The sequence below is a fragment of the Phacochoerus africanus genome, chromosome 5 (assembly GCF_016906955.1).
Source record: "Phacochoerus africanus isolate WHEZ1 chromosome 5, ROS_Pafr_v1, whole genome shotgun sequence".
In the NCBI taxonomy this organism is placed as follows: domain Eukaryota; kingdom Metazoa; phylum Chordata; class Mammalia; order Artiodactyla; family Suidae; genus Phacochoerus; species Phacochoerus africanus.
Genome location: NC_062548.1, coordinates 119377263 through 119392531, shown reverse-complemented (window position 1 = coordinate 119392531; position 15269 = coordinate 119377263). Strand labels below are relative to the sequence as shown.

The 15269-nt window shown below is 55.8% G+C and overlaps 1 protein-coding gene across 2 annotated transcripts in view; it reads left to right on the top strand.

The window, feature by feature from the left end:
- Positions 1-15269, top strand: part of KLHL29 (kelch like family member 29) — a 306133-nt gene that overhangs the window by 277640 nt on the left and 13224 nt on the right. For both annotated transcript variants that reach the window (XM_047782559.1, XM_047782558.1), the window contains one exon: positions 7219-7357. In XM_047782559.1, the coding sequence (XP_047638515.1) occupies positions 7219-7357 (139 nt within the window). The remainder of the gene's footprint in view (positions 1-7218; positions 7358-15269) is intronic.

Below are 15269 nucleotides of genomic sequence, written 5' to 3'. Positions count from 1 at the left end.
AGGGGATGATTCTGTTAGTTCTAGAAGGGTTTCAAAAAAATTGAAGGGGAACATTTTTAATGATTTTTCTATCACCTTGGAGGGCCTGAGGATATTTCTTGTTTCTGCTCAGCAAATGCTTAGTGAGCACCACTAGTGTGCAGCTCTGGGGCAGGGGCTATAGGGACAGAAAGGACCTTTGGAACCAAATTTCACTACTTGAGGGTAGGTCTGTCACCCTGCATTGGACGACTTGGAAAAGCCAGGTGGTGAGAGGTGGTGACTGTTCTTAGGGCGTTTTGTTCCCTTTCAGGTAAGTGGCAGGAATTTCCATTTGGTTAACAGTCCAACCAAAAGGTCTCCTCACTAAAATGTGAAGTCAGCAGGAAGCCTGAGTCTTTCACCCTTCCCTTCTCTGGGAGGCAGCAGGGCAGGGAGCAGGTGACTCCCCTGTAGAAGGCCCCTCCCTCTGACTCAGGCTGGGTGGGCAGTGTTCGCCTGACCAGGAAGCTAGATCCCAGCTGGCCTTCAAGGCTGATTCTGAGCCCAGTTCAGTAAAAGGGGAGAGGGAGCTGTGTACGTCTGCTGGGTAGAAGAAGGAGGAGGGGGAAGGGCGCCATCCAGCTGGGCAGCCTGGCCGGTCCCTGACCGCCTGTGGCCCAGCTGGGCAAGAGCAGCAGGAGGCTCTGTTTGTGTAAAGCCACCATTTGTCCCCACGGCGTTGGCACGTGTTGGGCTCCTGCTCCCGGATGAATTATCCTCTGGGCATGCATATGACACAGTCCTCGCTGGGCTTTCTCAGTATATTTCACAACTGCTCTGAGTTTATAATTTTTTCAGGTCCTTTATCAAATATGTGTCATAAATACCAATGGAAGCGGGTGCATTTATCACCTAGCTGGGTTCTTACTTGAGCGCTGAAAAAAATTATTTGGCTGCACAACCTTTCTCGGGGCTCTGATTTAATGGACTTCTCTGCTGCAAAGCCACTGAAATTCGTTGCCTTTTAATATTTGACATCTCTTCCTCTTTATTACCACCTCAGACAGCCCTTCTAGTCCAGCTGGAACGAGCCCATTAGTCTCTGACAAATAACTTGTGTCGTTTGGTGAAAAATATGCAGAAGTTTGGCTGCAACTTCATCTCCAGCCTTGGTTCTGTTTGTGGCCTCATTCTCCTCTAAGCAAAGCATCCAGCCCCAGGCAGACCTTCCCTGGTATCTCCTTTCCCTCTCATGCCATTTGCTGCTGGGTCCACGGAGCCTGGACACCCAAACCACATCTAATGGAGTTTGAAAGGGGGTATGCAGAGATGTCCATGACCAGGTGTTAAGAATTAACCTCATTGAGGAGTTCCCGTTGTGGTGCAGTGTTAATGAATCCGACTAGGAACGCTGAGGCTTCGGGTTCAATCCCTGGCCTTGCTCAGTGCGTTAAGGATCCGGCGTTGCCGTGAGCTGTGGTGTAGGTCGCAGATGCGGCTTGGATCCTGCATTGCTGTGGCTCTGGTGAAGGCCAGTGGCTGCAGCTCCGATTGGACCCCTAGCCTGGGACCCTCCATATGCCGCAGGAGCGGCCCAAGAAATGGCAAAGAGACAAAAAAAAAAAAAGAAGAAGAAGAAATAACCTCATTGAAGTAAGTCAGAACAAGAAAGACAAATACCATATGATATCACTTATAGCTGGAATCTAATATATGGCACACAGGAACCTTTCCACAGAAAAGAAAATCATGGACTTGGAGAATAGATTTGTGGTTGCCAAGGGGGAGAGGGAGGGAATGGGGTGGATTGGGAGCTTGGGGTTAATAGATGCAAACTATTGCCTTTGGAATGGATTAGCAATGAGATCCTGCTATGTAGCACTAGGAAATATGTCTAGTCACTTGTGATGGAGCATGATAATGTGAGAAAATAGAATGTGTACATGTATGTGTAACTGGGTCACCATGCTGTACAGTAGAAAAAAATTGTATTGGGGAAATAAAAATTTTTTTAAATTTCAATTCCCATATTCAAAAAAAAAATTTAACCTCATAGCAGCATTCTTCACAGTAGCCAAAAAGAGGAAGCCACGCAGATACCCACCAACAAATGAATGGATGATACATACAATGGAATAGTACTCAGCCTTCAAAAGGAAGGAAATTTTCACACACACTGCAACATGAATGAACCCTGAGGACATTATGCAAAGTAAAATAAGCCAGTCACAAAAAGACAAATACAGTATGATTTCATTTATATATCACACGTATAAGTAGTCATCAAGTTTATAGACAGAAAATAGAATGGTTGTTGCAGGAGGTGAGGAAGAGGAGGATGCAAAGTTGTTTAAGGGATTCAGAGTTTACTGGAGTTCCCATCATGGCACATCGGAAATGAATCCAACTAGGAACCATTAGGTTGCAGGTTCAATCCCTGGCCCTGCTCAGTGTGTTAAGGATCCAGCGTTGCCATGAGCTGTGGTGTAGGTTGCAGAGGCAGCTCAGATCTGGTGTTGCTATGGCTGTGGCACAGGCAGGCAGCTACAGCTCCACTTGGACCCCTAGCCTGGGAACCTCCATTTGCAGTGGGGGGAATTCAGAGTTTCCATTTTGCAAGATGAAGTGTTCTGGAGGTTGACTGCACAACAGTGTAAATGCATTTAACACATCGAACTTAAAAATGTTTAGGATAGTAAATTTATAACAACAACAACCCAAAAAAAAATTAACTTCAGACTGATCCAGCAAAGGAAAAACTGACACAAAAATTCTCTGAGCACTTGAGTTCCTCATCTATTCATGCCTTCTATATCAGTCAGCTCTTGCTGCATAACAAACAATTCTAAGATTTAGTGGCTTAAAAACGACAACCACCTATTTAAATTATGACTCAGGTTTGCAGTTTGGGTTGGGCTCAAGTGATCTGGGTCAGGCTCAGCTGATATTGGTAAGGGGCTGGCTGGCATAAATGGCCCATCTGTGAGGGCTCACCTCTGCTCCAGGATCCCAGAGGGGCTGATGGTCAGGCTGCTAGGAGGTAGCTTGGGGGGAGCAGGCCAGAAACAGGGAGACAGCCTTGGAGGCTGCTGCAGTGATTCAGGTGAAAGAGGATGGCAGCTCAAATAGGGCACTGGTGTGAACCGGGTCAGAAGACCAGGAATGCTGGAGTTCCTGTTGTGGCTCAGTGGTAATGAACCCAACTAGGATCCATGAGGATGCACGTTCGATCCCTGGCCTCACTCAGCAGGTTGAGGATCTGGCGTTGCCATGAACTTTGGCATAGGTCGCAGACATGGCTCTGGCTGTGGTATAGTCCTGCAGCTGTAGCTCCGATTGGACCCCTGTCCTGGGAACTTCCATATGCCACAGGTGCAGCCCTAAAAAAGCAAAAGGGAGTGAGGAAGGAAGAAGGGAAGGAAGGAAATGAATGCAGAGATTCCTAGGTGGTAAAGGAGGCAGGATTTGGCATGGGAGGGGAGAGGAGGGGTGGAGTCAAGGAGAAGCGTGCTGAGTTGGATGGGCGTGTGATTTCTGCCATGTGGTCTGAGCATCGAGGAGTTCCCCCAGGAGGCGCAAATGCCCAGGGTACAGGGCAACCACTCATGTGGGCCAGGCAAGAGCACGGGTCCCACTCAAAGCCAGAAAGACCAGAAAACGACTCCCTGAAGCCAGCCAACAGGAGGGACCCTGAGGTCAGGGCTTCTCCGCCTTCACAAGCTCCAGGCAGCCAAATTCCACAGGGCCCTGGGATGCCTGTGGCTGGAGCCCACCCTGAAGACACAGCCTCTGCCAGGCTGTGCCCCGAGGCCTGCAGACCACCCAGCCTGGGTACTGGCGCAAGCCCACAGGCCTCCAAGCCCCTCAGACATTAAACGGTCGTTCTTTGCCCAGGCAGAGGGTAGGCTGGAGGGCAGCTTGCACCCCGAACCAATGCTGGCTTTCTCCAGTGGATCCTGGGTTGTAATGTCCTGAAATGCCATCTCCCTGGCTGGGCGCTCAGCTGGCAGCAGTAAGCACGTATCAACTGATCAATACTTTGAATGCACTCAGGGCCCTGCTGTGAAAAGGAATCCCCTGGCGAGCCCTTTCATAAATTGAAAAATTCTTCTGAAACTGAGTAATCTGGCCCAGCTATTAAATCCAGATTTCCGCAAAGCGAGAATAGAAAGCACCCGCAGTTGCAATGACCTGGATCTTCAAGCACCATCTCCCAGATCCAGCCCGGGATTCCCAGGGCATTGCTGCTGGGCGGTGGCTGTGGATGTGGTCATTGCTGGGACCTCGGTTGGAAGGAAAACCTTCCAAAACAATCAGAATGCTATAGGCCCAGAAGGAGTGGCTTTCTGTGCAGTGCTGTGTTCTCTCAGCCCCCTGAGCACGGTTAACTCTGCAGGCACATGGGGCGGCACCTGTCACTCTCGGCAGCAGCAGGACAGCCGGGGCCACCAGCGCAGGTGCCCGTGGGTGCTTGAGGGAATTGAGTGCCGAAAGCTGGAGCAACTTGCCCAGGGTCACAAAGCCAATTAGTGGCAAAGCTGGAACAAGAATCGGCCCAGAACTCCCCCCACCCCCCTCCCCGTCGAAGGACTTCACTCTAAAAGGGGACATCACCCATCTGGCTCAGGGTTTGGGAATTAATTCAGTCGGTGGCTCTTGCTGGAGCTGATGTGTGAGTGCAGCTGCTCAGCCTTACCCCAGCCGGACCCAGCAGGCTCTCCCAAAGTCAGATCCACCCCAGCCCCGTGCTGCACGTCCCCACGGTGCCCCACAGCCCAGGCGCAGGCCTCCTGCACCTCTCCCTGGGTGTCCCACAGCCCTAACCCTAGCACCTCACCTCAGCTCATCACTGCCCCCCCAATCTCCTGATGTCCCCCAGAAGCCAGGAAGTGGTCTTCACACCGAACCCACCCCGCCCTGCCAAGATTCCTCCAGCACTGATGGCCTTGACATTGACAGCCTAAATACTTGTCTTTCTCTGTCCTTCCATCGCTGTAATAGTTGAGGCCTTTGGCGCGTCTCATCTGGATTACAGAGTGATCACTGCCATTGACAATAACGAGGAACTTAGCACTGTTAAGGGTTTACCACGTGCCAGGCACACAGCTAGCAGCTTACTGTGGGCTAGGTGCTTTAACCTTCACTGCAGGGGGAAACTGAGGCTTTGGGGACACTGGTTAACTGTCCCAAGGCCACAGAACTGATAGGAAGGTCTCCCTCAGGCCCGGGTCCAAGACCCAGCTCCCTACAGGGTACCCTCCTGCCCCTGCCCTGCCCCTGACATGACTTCCAGAGTCTAACCCTATCACTCCCTGGCACGGAATCCCTGCCAACTCCCTGGGGACCCCTAGGTTAAGCTCAAACCCCTCACAAGCTCTTGAGATCTGAACCCTCCTGTCTGCCCATCACACCTCTCTCTCCCCCAGCCCTTGAGTCTGCTCCCCCGTATCTGCCCCAGAGGTGCCCTCCACACCCTCCACCTGGTCTTTGGGCCCTGCTGGCCAGTGCCCCCAACACACAACCCCTGCAGGCTCCCTACCACCACACCTGCTTAGCCTGATACGGGTCAGCAGGGGACAGTGATTCGGCATTGCCCAAACTCTTTGGCACCCCCATGTGGGGTGTGCCACATGCACCCCCCCCCACTTGTCATCCTTGGTCTTCAGAGGGCCAGAGCCCAGTGTGTCCTCTCGAAGAAGGGCCCAGCTGACCTCAAAGCCCACAAACCCTCGCCCATCCCTGAGCCTGAGCGTCTGATCTTCTCCAGGCCCTGGAAATAGAACGGGAGCCTCCAACCCCATTTTACAGACCTAGAAACAGAGGTTCCGGAGATACAGGGGCTTGTCTACAGCCACGGTGTCAGAGGTAGAACTGAGCGCAGCAGCGCGTCCTGGCAGGCGGCGGATGCTGGCCCAAGTGGACAGAGATGACTGGTCAGGCGGGAGCAGGGCAACCTGGAGGGGAGCTCCAGAACCTCGGCCAGGGTTCCCCAGAGATCTGCGGGGGCGGGCTCAGCATGCCAGTCGGGAGCTTAGAGGGTAGGGCTCAGTTCTGCAGACCACCCTCTCCCATTCGCCTGCCAAACAGTCTAGGTCATTCTGGCCCGAGGATCTGGACCTCTGATGTCCAGCTACCAGCTCTGCCCAGATGGCCCCAGGAGGCAGGCAGGCAGGCAGGGTGAGACTGGTGAGCGCCTTGGTCAGCTGAAGCCTTTAACTTTGCAAGTGAGAGAGTTTATATCAACGAAGCAAGGTAGCTGTCAGGCTCTCCTCCTTCCCCCTTCTGAGCCTTGAGGTGGGTCTGGGAGACGCTTCTGACACCCCTAAGTTTGGAGCCCACGGACCTAGGGCAGGCAGGCTCTGTGCAAGCCCCAGGTGGCCAAGACAGCAGGCTAAAGGTAGGTGTGTGTCAGGGTGGGAAGGGCCCTGAGGCCACTTTCTGGGACCTCCTGGGGCTGCAAGCCAGGCTCCCCTGCACTGAAGAGCCAGGTGGGGTGGGGGCCTGAGAGCCTAACCCAAGAAGTGGGAGGAGATGCAGTCCATCCACCCCGTGCTTCCCCCCCGCCCCTCGTTGAGTCCTGGAAGGTTGAAAGGGCTCGCCAGGTCCCCCCTGCACCCCTCCTTTCTCGGGAACCCTCCCCAAGAAGCTGGCCCAGCCATGGCTGTGAGTGTCTAACCTAAGGGACGCTGTTTTTGCAGGTTTTGTGGTTTTTATTCCTTTGAACCATATCCAGCCCATCTTACATCACAATGCCATGCTTTACTTGGTATCAAATCCATCGGCACTCATTGGCATTTGGAGAACTTGTTCCGTAGTTAAATTACAGTTTTGAGTTGTCTGTGATGATGTATTCTCTATGTTTCTAATTGTCAGTATGGAAATCTTTTCCCCCAGCCTTTCAATTTCTGGGTCTGGGGTTTTTGCGGGGGAAGGGGTTGCGGAGGGGCGGGCGGGCGGGGTGGGGGGGGGAGGTGTGGATTTTGTTTGTTTTCTTTTTCGTATTTGTTTCCTTTTTTTTTTTTTTTTTTGCTTTGGAAAGTTGTTACTCCTTTGGTTGTGTAGCCCCTCCCCGTGGCCGCTTGTTTATGCATTATGTTTGTGACTTCTTTTGACTGTCAGTGTTGAGCCAGTCTTGCCAAGAAACAGTATCAAGTATTTTCCTATTTCTCTACTTCTTGAAAAAAAAATTTTTTTAATTAAAAAAAAAAAAAAACTCTTAATGGGAACCTGGCCCTGTCTGTCTTCTCTGTTCTGCAGAAATGTTGAAGGAATTGAACCAGCAGCGCAGAGCGAAAGCGTTTACAGACCTGAAAATTGTTGTTGAAGGCAGAGAGTTTGAAGTCCACCAAAATGTTCTAGCTTCCTGCAGCTTGTATTTCAAGGACCTGATTCAAAGGTTTGCCTTCCTTCCAGCTGTGGTCGGGTCTGTTCCTTTGTAGGACGCTTTTGTGTCGCTTTTCTCCTCCCCTCTCTTGCAGGTTCCTGAAGCGTGACTCCCTGTCACAGAGCCAGTAGCCATCTCTCCTCCCCCTCCCCCTCCCCCTCCCGAGCGCCCTCTCACACACAGCCTCAGAGCAGCCACTGTCCCCAGCCCGCCCCACACAGCTTTTCTGGTCCCCAGGGGCCTCTGCCTGCAGTAGACCACACCCCCCCGAGGACCCCGGCGTTCCTAGTGGCTCACAAGCCCTCCCTGAGATTGGGAAGGACTGTAGACTCCACTTTAAGGGACCACCACCCCCCACCCCGGGCCAGCACGGGTCCCCAGCACCATCGTCACTGCTGTCGATAGTGAACGTAATGCCAGGAAAGCACATCGACCAGACTGTCCCCCACCGAGGAGCACGAGGCACCCAAGAGGCCGCTTTCCCGCAGCCCGAGCTGGAGAGAATTGACTTGTAGCCAAAGCCTCATTCACGCTGCATGTCTCGATACTTGTACACTGAGCCTAAACTAAACCAGCGCTGTCTGAGCACAGACCAGGTGTGTCCTAAACACGGTCTCTCTCAGCCTTTGCGCCCCTCCCCTTCTGCCCTCTGCCCCGGCTATTTCTACCTGAATGAGTCTTCATGGTGCATGAGCATCTTTTTTTTTTTTTCCATTATGTTGATTTTTTAATTTGTCTGCTTTATACCCTTGCAAAGAAGTCAGGGGCCACCTTCTAGCTCCTTAGTGAGGGAGAGCAGCCGAGGGGGCCAGCCCCGGGTAACGCTCCCGTTTCTCTCACCCATCAGCAGATTAATGCCGCTGCTCATTTTGCCTTGCAGCCTCTCCGGGGCGGACGCTGAGCCAGGACTGTGCTCAGAGTGGGAGGACAGGACCTCTGCTTGCTTCCCAATGCTGTGTTTGGACTTGCCAACTAACCCCAGAGTGACTGTGTTTTGTTTCAGGATGGCACACTGGCTGGCATCTCCTTTCCAATCTGTTGTGTCCTTTCACTTAGAGCTGAGCTGCCCGGCGTGCAAGCCTCGCCCAACGCGCTGGCCCCAGCCATGCAGGAAGGGGCAGGCTCTTTGTGACTTCCAGTCTCATGGACAGCTCGGCTCTCCCGCCCTCAGTGCTCGGCTTCTCTCTGTCCGAGCACAGGGGTCAGGAGCTCTGGGGTGAAGGGCCATGGCCAGTGGCTTCTTGAGGCCGAGGGAGGTCTTTGTGTTGCCACTCTTGACAAATTTTCCACGGACAGTGACCGGCACCTGGCCACTGGATTACAGATGTGGCATCCTGGGCCTTGATCCCTGCTCCAGATGGGCTGGAGAGCACAGAGGGGGGTGCAGGGGCAGGTTGGTACTGAGCAATGGCCCAGCCCTGGGCCAGAAAGATGTGGGCGAGAGGAGCACAGGAGCTCTTTGACATGTAAGCGCTTCAGAGACCTTACATGTAAAGCCGACCTCTTGCATACTGCAGAGAAGAAACACCATGAGGTAGGAACCCAAAGTAGTGAAGGCTTCTTGGACAGACCAAGACGGAGGAGGAAGAACATTCCAGGCAAGGGGTAGGTTGCCTGGAATGTTCTAGAATGCAGGGAATGTTCTGGAATGTTTTAGAATGTTCCAGGCAAAAGACAGGTTGCCTGGGATAAAAAGTTGAGGGGGAGACAGTCAAGAGCAGTGGGGAGGAGGGGCTGGCTCCCCAGAGATAGGTGCGAGCTAGGGTGGGATGGCCAGGCAGGCCCTGACCACTGGGCTGGGGCCCTGGGCTTGGTCTGAGGGTGTGGAGGCCTCAGGGTCAGGGTCAGGGTCAGGGGAGTGGGGATTTCCACCTGCAGGTGGGAGAACTGTAGGACGTGCCTCCGTGTATCCAGATCAGAGAGACGGGAGCTGGGGCTGAAAGGCAGTCGTGGAGGAGAGAGGGCCCCTGCGTGGGAGCCGGGAGACCTGGGTTCTACATCTGACTCTGCCACTGGTCCTACGACCCCAGGCAAGTCACGTCCTCTCTCTCACGTCCTCAGGTTTCCTCATCTGTAAAACAGGAGGTTGGTTTGAATGATGTCCAGTTTCCCTTCCTGCTCGCACCAGGGGATGGGCAAAAAGCACCAGGACTTGAGAAGGGTGAAGTCGCAGGGCGGCAGGTCCAGGGCCCCAGGCCAGGGCGGAGCTGGGGGGAGATGAGGAGTTAATTGAGCATCTGGCATGTGGAGTTGTAGCAGCCCAAACACACCGGAGCAGAGGCACCTGGTGGGCGGCCACACGGATGGATCCAAACCCAGAGAGATCTGAGGTCCAGGGAGACAGGGCTATGCCTTCAAGTGTGCAGGAGTCACCCGGGCGGGAGAGGAGGCCACAGCAGAGCCCAGAGGCGCCCCTGCAGTTCAAAAGCACAGTGGTCATTTGCAGCCAGTTGGCATTTTACGTCTGTAGTCCTAACCACGGACACACCTGGCCGTTTCCGCCCGCAGCTTCAAACACATTCCTTCCGTGGGGAGGAAGCAGACTCTACAGGAAGGTGATTTCCTTCCCGGTCACGTAAAATCCCCGAGAACCTCACATTCTGAGTGGTCAGGGAGCAGCTGATGTTGCCATGTCATTACAGTGTCCTCCGTCTATGACCCTGGATTCTTAGGGTGCAGTGGCCGGAGTGGTCTTCCCTCCCAGGCAGCCGCACTCACACAGCGGGGGTGGGACAGACAGAAACCCTGGTCCCTGCCATCACGAGGGCCTAGGTGAGCCCTGCTGGGGGTGGGGTGTGTTGGGGGGGACCAACCTTTGCTGTCCCAGGACCCCCAGGCCTGGAGGCTCAGACTGGGCCCCTTCCCACCTCTAACCTTTGGGCTGAGGGAGGACCCGGTCCCAGCAGCAGCCCCAACCCCGGGCGGACACCCTAACCTGAAGGTGCAGGCCAGACACAGGGAACCTATTCCATCAGCAATCAGACAGCCGCCCCTCCTGGGTGCAGGTCTCCCCGAACCCCTGGATGAGAGGAGTCTCTGCCCTGGGGGCCCACGGCCTGGTTGGGGAGGAGCTGTAAAGAAATATGCCTGAGGGAGGAGGATGAGAGCAGAAATGGAGGTTTGGAGGCTCCCGGGCACAGTGCCTGACCCTATGGGAGGCATATTCGGAGATGGCCCCTGGAAGAGGTGGCATCTGGCATGGCTTTTGAATCCAGAAGGGGCGCTGGCCAGGCAGACGTGCGCCAGGCCTCGGGACGGCCAGGGGTTCAGGCAGCACATGTGACCCGGTGTCCCTGCAATACCAGGCGCGAGGCGGAAATGGAGGGAGTGAGCCAGCGAGGGAGGCAGGAGCCGGGTCCCAGGGCTTCGTTTTAAGCTTGGGGGTATCATGGTCAGACTGGTAAAGATGACAGTCAGACTGTGAGCAGGAAAGGTGGGTCTCGGCACCTCTGGACCAGCCTCGGATTCCCCTTCAGCTCAGAGGAGAGGAAATTTTTACATTGTATTTGTGCCCAGAGTTTATAAGAAGGGGAATAAAATCTCAGGGTTGACAGTGTAGACAGATACGCAAGGAAGAGACGCCGCAGAGAGTGTGTGCGTGCGCGTGCATGTGTGTGTCTGTGTGTGCGTGCACGCGTCTGTTAGAAACACTTGCACACTGGCCACAGGCTCTTCCCATTAGACATCATAATCCCTGTCGGAGACGGGGACCTCAGTGGCAGGCCCCCTTCCCCACACTCAGGAGGGATCAGGTCCTCTGGAGTGAGGGCTGGATGGAAGCCAGGAGCAGAGCCCACGAGGCCGTGGGGAAGCTCAGAACAAAGCCCAGGCTGAGACCACCAGGCTCCCCGCCACCCTTGCATTGCCCCATCTGAGTCCCTGACAATCAGGTGAAAACCTGCAGGAAAAGGAGGGGAAGGCTGGTGTTGCATCAGCCCTGGCTCGCATGCATCCAGGCTGGAGGGGAGCCCAGCAGGACTGAGCGGAGGGCAGGAGGTGGGCTGAGCCCCAGGCTTTGGGAAGAAAGCAGGATGTCTAGACCTCGTGGGGTCCTGGGGTGGCAGCCTCCCATGTCGCTTCTCAGCCCCAGGGAGCAGGACCTAGACCTGCCCTGGACTTTCTTGTGCGTTCGTGGAAGGAAGTCCCTTCACGTGTCCCGCGGGACAAGTCACGGGCATGGCTGGTGCCACCAGGAGCACAGGCTGCACTCACTGGCCAGGCAGGCTGCAGGCCCCATCAGAGAGGACGGGGACTGTCCTTTAGAGGGAGCAGAGGTGCCACCCTCCCCTGAGGGCATGCCCCCCAGGCCCCAGAGGAGCGCTGCCCCCTCATCTCCCCAAATGGGACAGAGACATGGCAGTTTCCCCTCCACTGAAACCCTCCCCTCACAAAGCCTGTTGGAGCCAAGACACATTTGAACTCAATCCTCTTTTCAGATTAAATGGGAACAGATGGACAAATTGACTTGGCCAGGCTGATCCTCACAAGCCCCATGTGTAGACTCTGAGCTTCTCACTCCAGCCCGCTCTCCAGGGGAAGCTAAACGGATCTCTCCAGTTGAGTGGCACAGCCCTTGGACCTAAGGAAGCCCGATAGATGTGAACCTCGGAGTTGAGCCGCATGCCTGCCCTCCCCTCCCCGCAAAGGTGGGCATTCGTGGGCGGCAGTCTGCCCCGTTTCCTGGGAGAACAGACCAGTGTGGCCAGAAGCGCAGAGAGAGTCACACCTCTCCAGTGCTGGCAGATGACGTGAGCCAGGCCCATCGCAAGTCACCGGGGCAGGCCAGGGCCTGCCCGAGCCTGGAACCAGGACCCCGCGGGCCCGGTGCATGCTTGTGTTTGTGCCTGGAGGGGATGATATGCCTGAGCCCCTCTCAAGGTGGGCATCACGTCAGAAGGGTGGGGTCTCCCTCCTGAGCAGAGCAGGTGCCATCCACATTCATCCCTGTTCTGTGACCGTCCCCCACCCACCACTGCCCCAGCAGTTCCAGATGCAAGTGGAAAACTTAGCATCTGATCACCGAGGTGTGGGGGGAGGGATAGATGAGAACTCCCGTCTGGAGAAGGCAGTTCTTACCCCGGCTGAGCCGATTGCTAATGGAGGCATCGCGAACCTTCTAATATTTGGGATGAGGCATGTCTAGCACATCCACAGACACAGGCTTGCCAAGCAGAGGCTGTGTCCCATACCCTGAAGCCACGCCCCCTCTTGGGAGAAGTGCTTGTTTTCTGACAGATCCTGTGGGCCCTGTGTGGGCTGGACAGGACCAGCCTGCCCCTCATTCCCACGCTCCCACCCCCAAGTGTCATGTCCATAGCCCCAACCTGACAAGGTTGTCGCTGCCCGCACCTGCTCCCCCTTTCTCCACAATCGGTATTGTGATGACCCCACTTGCCTGGCAGCTCCTCAGATACCCCGTGGGACTCAGAGAAATGGAATGCTCACACCCCAAGAGCCAGCTTAGGACAGGGACAGAATACTCTTCTGGGGAGGACACAGCTCCCCACTGGTGCCCAGGGCCACCCATCAAGGGCAATGCCTCTCAGGGGACCCTTGCTCAGAGGGAGGAGGCCTAAGGGGCACAGAGGTCCCATCCCAAGACAGTCCGATGGTCAGTGGTGGAGAGTGACCACCAGCCTCCCTCTGCCCCCACAGCTGTTGGGGCCACACGAGCACACCTGTGTGGGATAAGCAGGCCTGTGCCGGGAGCTGCACAAGGCCGCACTGTCGGGGGTCTCGCCTCTGGCAGATCTTGAACTCAGCCACCCGACAACGTCCCCTTCGTGTCCCCAGGTATTCTTCTGTGGCTGGGAGGGGGGGTGGTTCTGGAGGAGCAGAGCCTCAGTCACACGTTCCAGGATCAGTGGGTCCTCTCTAACCCTGACAGCACCTGCCGCGGTCCCCCTCTCCAAGCTTCCCCTTGCAACACCTTAGCTCCTCAGCCATGCGGGCACCACCTTGTCCCCAGGACCCTCTCCTGGGCTCGGACTGTGGGCAAGACAAGCATCTCCCATGAGTGCAGCCAAGCAGGTCCCATCAGACCCATGACTCGGGGCCGTGGGCTCCACTGGCCTTCCATCTGCCCAACACCCCTCCTCACAGGGTGATCCTTGGGTCTCAGGGTCGCGTGTCACATGCATTTCAGCGTGTGTGTGTGTGTGTGTGTGTGTGTGTGTGTGTGTGTGCATCTTGAAACCCTCCTCAGCTCTTTGCTGATTTTGTGCTGGGGATTCATGAGGGGACAGGCAGGCTGGCCAGAGGGGAAGGCAGCAGTGGCTGGAATCCTTGGGATAAGGGGAGCAGCCCCCTCTCCCCCCCAACACCCCGCCCCCGGCTGCAGCCCAGCCTGACTTCTGCGGAGCATGAAGGGTGATGACAGGGAGAGCCAGAGAGTGTGGCGTGAAGGAATGAAGGCAGAGGCAGCAAAGACGCAGAGTAAGAGATTGACCAGGTGGCCCCTCGGGCCTGGGGTGTTCAGAAACTCTGTGGTTTCAGGCAATCACATAATAAACCATTTTTATACTTAGCCGAGTCAGCCGAGCATGGAAATCCATCCTGACAGCAGAAGACTAGGTGTGTTAAGACATTTTAAAACTCACTCACACTGTGGAGGTCTATGGGTTTGAGAAGGGGCTCTACTCAGAACGTCTGCTTAGCCTGCCCAGGTTTGGAGGCAGAATGGCCCTTCGGGCCCTGGGTCTGATGAGCCACTCTTTGGGGGGGCCGGCCTGGCACCCCTGGGGGTGGGGACCCGGAACGGGCTCCCAGCTCCACCTGTTCCCTGCCCCGTCACCCTGGTACTGAAGGCCTGAGAGGCCAGCGCCTAACCAGAGAGGGTGTTGCTCTAATGGTGGCGTTCCAGGTAACGCCGTGCATAGCAGAATCTTCTGGAGGCCTGTTTCCCAGCCTCTGCCACATAAACTCTCCACAGGACTTTAGACCGCATCCAGTTCAATCCTCTTGTTTTGCAGAAGAGGAGCCTGAGGGCCAGAGAGGCCAGGGCTGCCCACCTGTCGGGGGCAGAGCCGAGGCACCCAGGTCCCCTAACTCCCTGCTCACACAGGAGTCAGCCTCTCTCTGGGGCCAGCCTGCTTTCTTGCTGGACACCTCCACACCCCCACTGCCAGCCACAGGTGCACCCAAGGGCCCCGTCACAAGAGTCTTGGCGCGTGGCCTCCTCGGGTCGGGGGAGAATGCAGAGGTCACTTCCCAGCCATGTGGCCGAACCCAGCCCCGGGCAGGACCAGGCTCGGTGCGGGCAGCCGGGCTGGTCAGAGCGGCCAAGACCAGTGCCAAGCCGATCACCCCTGAAAACCCTGCCTCCTGAGTCTTAACGCTCTGGGTGTTTCTCCTCCTGGTCACTTCTGGATTGGTGTGATTTCTGCTTCATCTTATCTGTTTCCTTCCAGGTCCAGCTTTAGGGTGCGGCTGCCAGGCCTTAGGAGCCTTTGCAATGGTTTTGTATTTCTGTAGACACCAGATATGAACATATTTATATATCTGTGTCCCTCCCCTGCTCCCCCCAGTTCACAAGCCCGATGCACACTCTACACGCAGGCCACTCTGACCTCTGACCCCGTGTTCCATGTGGCAGGAGGCCCCGCCCCGGGCCAGGTCCTGGGTCATGGCTGCTGGCTGTCTGTGGCGGAAGTCCCTGGTTGTTCCCTCCCCTCCTCCCGGCTCTGACCATTCTGTCCGTCTATCTCGTCTCGTCCTCAGTTTCAAAGCAATGTCATGAAGGGCTTCCTTTCCATGCCTAAAAGGAAACAATATGTTTTTGGAAAGAGGCGGGGTTGGAGTCAGCTTGGGGCCCTCAGCCTTCGGGGCGATCGAGGGATTGGCTGTGCTCACAAGCCAGCTGGGTGCCCCAGGCGCCTCGGAGACTCTCCCCTCAGCGGCAGACGGGCCCCGGGGCCCAGGACCT